The sequence below is a fragment of the Nelusetta ayraudi genome, unplaced genomic scaffold, assembly GCF_046127955.1.
Source record: "Nelusetta ayraudi isolate G7.1 ecotype Tasmania unplaced genomic scaffold, CSIRO-AGI_Nayr_v1 ptg000320l, whole genome shotgun sequence".
In the NCBI taxonomy this organism is placed as follows: Eukaryota; Metazoa; Chordata; class Actinopteri; order Tetraodontiformes; family Monacanthidae; genus Nelusetta; species Nelusetta ayraudi.
In genome coordinates, this window is record NW_027466365.1 from 22,501 (window position 1) to 30,094 (window position 7,594).

The following is a 7,594-nucleotide window of genomic DNA, read 5'->3' on the forward strand; positions in this document are numbered from 1 at the left end:
GGAGAGAGAGAGACAGAGAGAGGGAGAGAGAGAGAGAGACAGAGAGACAGACAGAGAGAGAGAGAGAGAGACAGAGAGAGACAGAGAGAGAGAGAGAGAGAGAGAGGGAGAGAGGGAGAGGGAGAGAGAGAGACAGAGAGAGAGAGAGAGAGAGAGACAAAGAGAGAGAGAGAGAGAGACAGAGAGAGGGAGAGAGAGAGACAGAGACAGAGAGAGAGAGACAGAGAGAGAGAGAGAGAGAGACAGAGAGAGGGAGAGAGAGAGACAGAGAGAGGGAGACAGAGACAGAGAGAGAGAGACAGAGAGAGAGAGAGAGAGACAGAGAGAGAGAGAGAGAGAGAGACAGAGACAGAGAGAGAGAGACAGAGAGAGACCTACCAGTGTAGTAGAGGTACCGAGCCCACTCGTTGTTGTTGGCCAGCTCTGGGAAGACGGACTTGGACACCAGCTTCTCAGCCTGGTCGTAGAGGTTAAAGGTCAAGTAGTTCCTCAGCAGCAGGTTGAGCAGCACCGCCTGGCCGTCAGCATCATGACGCAGCGTCGCCGTCCGCAGCCTGGTGTGGAGGAAACTGCAGGGGGGGGGGCAGTGGTCCAATCAGAGCAGCCCTGACAGTGTGTGTGCATGTGTGTGTGTGTGTGTGTGCGTGTGTGTGCGTGTGTGTGTGTGTGTACCTGCGGATGGAGTCAAACTGCTGCAGGAACTCGTAGACCCGGGCGTGGTAGTAGTAACACTTGGCGGCCACCAGGTCCAGAGCCCTGCGGTTCTTAGAGCCGATCTTCTGCAGCAGGTCATCAGACACCTTCTGAGCCTGGACACACACACACACACACACACACACACACACACACACACACACACACACACACAGTGAGGCCTGGCCTCCTCTGCTCCTCCAGGCCTCCAGGGGGCGCTCCACTGACCTCAGAGAAGCTCTTGGTGTTGGTGAGGTGGACGACCAGCAGCAGCTGCAGGTACGACTCCACCTCTGGCAGCAGAGGAGCCGAGGCCGCCTTCCCGGTCCTGGGTCTGAACTGAACATCGCCCTCTGCCGTCTCCATTGGCTGGAGGGAGGGAGGGAGGGGGCGGGGCAGAGAGAGAAGGTCGGGTGTTTATCCTGCAGGTGGCTTCAAACACCACTGCGGCAGACCCGGCAGACCCGGCAGACCCACCTCCTCCAGGAAGGCCAGCAGGAAGTCCCTGGTGCTGGGGTTGCTGGTGAAGAAGCCGCTGACGGCCTTGTGCAGCACGTTGCTGTTGAGGCGGCGGCTGGTGGAGGGCAGCGCCCGCAGCGCCCGCAGCACGAAGCGAGGCTCCTTCCCCGACACGGCCTTCTCGATCTGCTTCACCTGCTCCCTGATGTCTGCAGGGGGCGACACGGAGCACACGTCACGCAGCGCCCAGAGGAAACCAAGCAGGGTTTGAAGCCCCTCCTCCAGTGACCCACGTCGCCTCTCCCAGGTCAGAGAGCCGCAGCGAGAAGCCCAACCTGGGCCGGTACCACGAGCTCACCTTGATCAACAGTCAGTTCAAGGTCCAGTGTGGAGAGCTTGGCCTGACTGGTGATCTTTACAGTGGCCTGAGATGATTAGAAATAAACCCAGTTCAAGTCTCACACACACACACACACACACACACACACACACACACACAGAGGCTCCGACCCAAACACTGCTGTTCGCTCTCTCTGACTCTGTACACTGCTGGAAACATCAGCTGAGGGCTGAAATGATGAGGCGGTTCTGATGGATGTGCTGGTTCCGAGTGGTCAACTGCTTCCATCAGGTAGGAAGAAGGAGCTGATTTGCAATGTGATGCGTGTCCCCGTGCACCAGCTGCAGATGCATTCTGGGAGGCCCAGGTCCAGTTTACAGAACCAGTGTGGATCAGCACTAAAGCGACTGGCTGGCCAACATGTCTGGCGCTGATCGACGCAGCAGTAGATGGAGGATCGACTGGTGCTGCCTGAACCCAGCCCGAGTCTCTGGTCTGAGCCGAGACCTGGATCGGGACCTGGATCGGGACCTGGATCGGGACCTGGACCGTCAATAGTGGTTCACAGCGAGGGTTTGAGCTCGACTGCGGCTGCGCAGTGGCCTCTTCACAGCTAGCAGCTGGATGTTGTTGTTAGCCCGGTTAGCTCACGACTAACTGGCTAGCTGCGGCTAGTTCCGGTGCAGCGGGTGGACAAACCGAACCGAACCGGACCGAACCAGACGGTGTTGTGAACCAAGTCAGGCGTTGTGCACTCACCGTCCAGCGTCAATGCGTCCAGCTCTTTGGGCGCTTTAGCCGCGTTAGCCGCGTTAGCCGCCTCCTCCTCGGGCATCTCCACGTCCTGCGGCTCGGGCTCCTTGGGCTTGCCGGCCTTGGAGTCCCGCCCGGCCGCCTTGTCCCGCCGCTTGGCCGCTGTCTCCTTCATGTCGTCTGGAAGACACAAACAGTCCGAGTCCACCTGGAGCAACAAACACTGGGCCGCCGGGTTCTGATTCTGCTCCGCTCGCTTCACTTCGTTCAAGCTACAATGACTGGCAACTATTCTCGAGGCGCTGAGGATTGTGGGAAGTCACACAGTCACGGCAGGGCAGCTAATCGAGTGCCGATGGGGCGATGCAAGACCGACAAGTCGAGTCTGCGAACCTTGATGTTGACGGTGTTTAGTGTCGCAGCGATCAGACGGCAAGGGAGCTCAGCTTCAACTAACATGTAATAAATAAATAAATAAAGAGGTCAAATGTGTACTGTTGTGTTTCATTGTCTAAAATGCATCAGAATGCGTTCAAATCCGAGACGAGTTTGTTCAGAATCAGAATCTCATTTATTTAATTAATTGTTTGTTTGTTTGTTTGTTTGTTTGTTTTTATTTGAGGTATTTCCTAGTTCTGCGTGGTGTTGTTTGTGTGGCTGTTCTTTGTCTCTGACGGTTCGCACTCATGCCTGATATGACGTTAACAAACTCACAGCACCCACCGACTCTTGTAAGTGCGCTCACTCAGCGGCCGGCAGAGGGCGCCAGTGCAGCGGCCCGTCCAGATGGAGGTTCAGCCGCAGCCTGAACTTCCGGAGCGGCTTCACGTCTTCGTCGCCGTCCGGCCCAGTCAGCTGATCGTCACCGCGGCTCACTCCGCCCACCACCAGTCTCGGCCAATCACAGAGGGGATGTGTGGACCCCTCTGACCTCACGGACCGATATGTCAGCGAGTGACGTCACAGCTCATCTAAACCTTGAAAACAAAAAGCAAACAAGAACAAACCTGCGAGTTGGCAGGACCTCGTGAGGAGCTTCAGCGAGGCGCGTGCTCGCCGAGACAGGTGACAGGTGTCGGTGGGCGTGGCTTGTGTTTGCTTTTGCGTGTGTGCGTGCGTGCGCGTGTGTGTGTGTGTAGATAAGGAGGCGCAGAGGGACTTTGTGACGTGCGGCAGTGAGGAGCGTTCAGCACAGAAGAGTTGTTGAGCGCTTCAGTGAAGGTTTGTGACCAGTGGCTTCAGTGCCATCGACGCTCTCACTTATGTATTGATGGTCGATCAGTCGATCAGCCTCAGTCTGGTTGCCTTTTTACCCTTTAACTCACTGTAGCCCCGCCCATCCGCCGGTTGACAGGATGCTGCCTCGCTGGGAGCAGGTGGGAGGCCCTCCGGCCAACCAGGACGTCAGCTCAGACTCCGACTCCGACTCAGAAGAGGAGCAGGAGGAGGAGGAGGAGGAGCTCCAGGAGGAGGATGGGGAGCAGGAGGAGCTCCTGGAGGAGGTCCAGGAGGAGGAGGAGGAGGAGACGCAGGCGGTGGCGTCGTCTCCAGACGGCCGCTTCCTGAAGTTCAGCAGTGAGATCGGCAGAGGCTCCTTCAAGACCGTCTACAAGGGCCTGGACACCGAGACCACCCTGGAGGTGGCCTGGTGCGAGCTGCAGGTGGGCCGCAGGGGGCGGGGTCACTGCCAGGGAGGGGGCGGGGTCACAGCCAGCGCAGCGGTCACTAAAAAAGTAGCGATTCAATTCTGAAATTCAACCCAAGTCAACATTGTCAACAGTCACTGTGAACATGAGTCTGGGGCGGCGGCTCCACGCGACAGCCAAACTACAGACAATAACAATAATAAGCACGGTGTTTGTGTCTACGTTGGCGTGAACATTAAGAATGAAGCCAAAACACAACAAGTTCACAGTGCAAAGGTGAGAGCTGGGGAGTAGAGTGTGAGTGCAGTGCTGCTCCTGCCAGTGTCTGCTAGTAACGCCTGGTAAACTGTAAAGACTGAGCCCAGAGCCGAGGGCCTCGGGAGTCATCTCGTCTGTCTGAAATATTAGTATTATTATTGTTAGTATTGTTATCATAATGATAATAACAATATAATTGTCTGAAACATGGTCCACTGTGAAATTGGACTCCACAGCAGCGGAGTGAGAAGGAGCTCTGGGTGAGGGTCTGGGTTCGAACCCTAAACCCTACAATCCACCAGCAGTTTGGACCTGAACTCGCTTTGAATCCATTCTTTAAAAACACAACAGTGCCCCGTGTGTTTTCCCAGTGCCAGGAGTTAGAACGTACACATCACAGTCAGCTTTATCAGCCGAGTGTGTGAACGTCGGCGGTCGAAGTAAAAAAAAAGTCATCAGGAGGGTTTGAATGATTACAGCAACAACATACAGGAGTGTAACAGTAGGAAATGACCTTCAATGACCTTCAATGAAGAGAAATGAAATAAAATGAAATATTTATGGACCAAGTAAGGAAATAAAACAAGATATTTATATTATCTTGACATTTGGATTATTTGACGTCTAGGTTTGTGTTTTATTGCACCTTTATGAAACACGAGTGTTTGAAATGTCAATGGTTTTTCAGATCTACAGGAGTTCAGCACTATTTTCCTACTATTGTACTTCATCTGGTGCAGAGTGTGTGTGTGTGTGTGTGTGTGTGTGTGTGTGTGTGAGACCAAGATAAGGTGTCAGCAGTGACTCAGCAGCTTGCTGTGCTAAACACAGAATATGATTGGACCTGAGGTTCTGCTGCTGGATGATAACACACACACACACACACACACACACACACAAACTGTTCCACATGGTGGCTCCTCCCACTGCAGCCAATCAGCCAATGAGTCCTAGTGACCCAGTGATCCAGTGACTCAGTGACTCAGTGATCCAGTGACCCAGTGATCCAGTGACCCAGTCACAGTGTACTGATGAGCACCTGCTGCTCCTCCAGACCCACCGGCTGAGCAGAGTGGAGCGCCAGAGGTTCAGTGAGGAGGTGGAGATGCTGAAGAACCTGCAGCATCCCAACATCGTTCGCTTCTTCGACTCCTGGAAGTGCAGGCTGAGAGGTCACCAGGTCACCATCCTGGTCACCGAGCTCATGACCTCTGGCACCCTCAAGACGTAGGTGGCCCCTCCTCCTGCTGCTGCTCTTCAGCCCCTCCCTCTCCTCCCCCTCCCCCCCCCCCTCCTCCTCCTCCTCCTCCTCAGCGGCAGGTGTGTGTGTGTGTGTGTGTGTGTGTGTGCAGGTACCTGCGTCGCTTCCGTCAGATGAAGCTGAAGCTGCTGCGTCGCTGGAGCTTCCAGATCGTCAAGGGTCTCCACTTCCTGCACTCCCGCAGCCCCCCCATCCTGCACCGAGACCTCAAGTGTGACAACGTCTTCATCACGGGACCCTCGGGCTCCGTCAAGATTGGAGACCTGGGCCTGGCCACCCTCAAGAAGGCCTCCTTCGCCAAGAGCGTCATCGGTGAGGGCGGGAGTGGGAGTGGGAGTGGGTGGGGTCAGGGTGAGGGCGGGAGTGGGAGTGGGAGTGGGTGGGGTCAGGGTGAGGGCGGGAGTGGGTGGGGTCAGGGGGAGTGGGTGGGGTCAGTGGGAGTGGGTGGGGTCAGGGTGAGGGCGGGAGTGGGAGTGGGTGGGGTCAGGAGGAGTGCGTGGGGTCAGGGTGAGTGGGTGGAGTCAGGCTGAGTGGGTGGGGTCAGGCTGAGTGGGTGGGGTCAGGGTGAGTGGGTGGGGTCAGGCTGAGTGGGTGGGGTCAGTGGGAGTGGGTGGGGTCAGGGTGAGGGCGGGAGTGGGAGTGGGTGGGGTCAGGAGGAGTGTGTGGGGTCAGGGTGAGTGGGTGGGGTCAGGGTGAGTGGGTGGGGTCAGGAGGAGTGGGTGGGGTCAGGGTGAGTGGGTGGGGTCAGGAGGAGTGGGTGGGGTCAGGAGGAGTGCGTGGGGTCAGGGTGAGTGGGTGGAGTCAGGCTGAGTGGGTGGGGTCAGGCTGAGTGGGTGGGGTCAGGGTGAGTGGGTGGGGTCAGGGGGAGTGGGTGGGGTCAGTGGGAGTGGGTGGGGTCAGGGTGAGGGCGGGAGTGGGAGTGGGTGGGGTCAGGAGGAGTGTGTGGGGTCAGGGTGAGTGGGTGGAGTCAGGCTGAGTGGGTGGGGTCAGGCTGAGTGGGTGGGGTCAGGGTGAGTGGGTGGGGTCAGGCTGAGTGGGTGGGGTCAGGATGAGTGGGTGGGGTCAGGCTGAGTGCGTGGGGTCAGGCTGAGTGCGTGACCTCGCTGACCTCCCCCCAGGGACCCCAGAGTTCATGGCCCCCGAGATGTACGAGGAGAAGTACGACGAGGCGGTGGACGTCTACGCCTTCGGGATGTGCATGCTGGAGATGGCCACCTCCCAGTACCCCTACTCAGAGTGCAGCAGCGCCGCCCACATCTACCGCAAGGTCACCACGGTGAGGCCCCGCCCACCACCGGCCACACCCCCCTACGCCAAAATATGTTTGTAGCGTTAAAAAGGACACAATGAGATATCATATATATGATATATATGATATATATCATATATATGATATATATATAATATATATCATATATATGATATATATCATATATATTATATATATCATATATATCATATATATAATATATATCATATATATAATATATATGATATATATCATATATATGATATATATTATATATATATAATATATAATATATATATGTATATATAATATATATCATATATATAATATATATCATATATATAATATATATGATATATAATATATATCATATATATTATATATATCATATATATTATATATATGATATATATTATATATATGATATATATGATATATATAATATATATCATATATATAATATATATCATATATATAATATATATCATATATATAATATATATCATATATATAATATATATGATATATATGATATATATTATATATATCATATATATTATATATATATCATATATATGATATATATGATATATATATCATATATATAATATATATGATATATATTATATATCATATATATTATATATATATTATATACATAATAATATGTAAGGGTTTAATAATGATGTCATTGGAATGTGGTTTGCCTTGGCAGGGAACCAAACCCGACAGCTTCTACAAGGTGGTGGTCCCTGAGCTGCGTGACATCATCGAGGGCTGCATCCGCACCAAGAGCAGCGAGAGGTGAGCTGGCCGGCCACTCGCAGCGCAGCTCCGCTCACACGGCCCCGCCCACCGTACTCACTCGGCCCCGCCCATCGCAGGTTCACCGTGCAGGAGCTGCTGGAGCACCGCTTCTTCCAGGAGCAGCTGGG

General features: G+C 53.5%; 2 protein-coding genes across 2 annotated transcripts in view; one reads left to right on the top strand and one right to left on the bottom strand.

Moving 5' to 3' along the window:
* The window catches only part of LOC142882564 (26S proteasome non-ATPase regulatory subunit 3-like), a 5,321-nt gene extending 2,745 nt beyond the window's left edge, over positions 1–2,576 (bottom strand). Inside the window, exons 1-5 of the mRNA XM_076017364.1 lie at positions 2,252–2,576; positions 1,171–1,361; positions 922–1,062; positions 673–809; positions 379–569 (exon numbers count right to left, since the gene is read on the bottom strand). Of these exons, the coding sequence (XP_075873479.1) occupies positions 379–569; positions 673–809; positions 922–1,062; positions 1,171–1,361; positions 2,252–2,420 (829 nt within the window). The 5' untranslated portion in view covers positions 2,421–2,576. The remainder of the gene's footprint in view (positions 1–378; positions 570–672; positions 810–921; positions 1,063–1,170; positions 1,362–2,251) is intronic.
* Positions 2,577–3,208: 632 nt separating this feature from the next.
* On the top strand, positions 3,209–7,588 carry LOC142882565 (serine/threonine-protein kinase WNK4-like; the record flags this gene model as incomplete). Its single annotated transcript, XM_076017365.1, has 7 exons — positions 3,209–3,466; positions 3,576–3,906; positions 5,204–5,376; positions 5,502–5,722; positions 6,529–6,686; positions 7,375–7,463; positions 7,544–7,588. Coding segments are annotated over exons 2-7 (992 nt in total), but the record flags the coding sequence as incomplete, so codon positions are not given.
* Between the last annotated feature and the right edge of the window lie 6 nt (positions 7,589–7,594).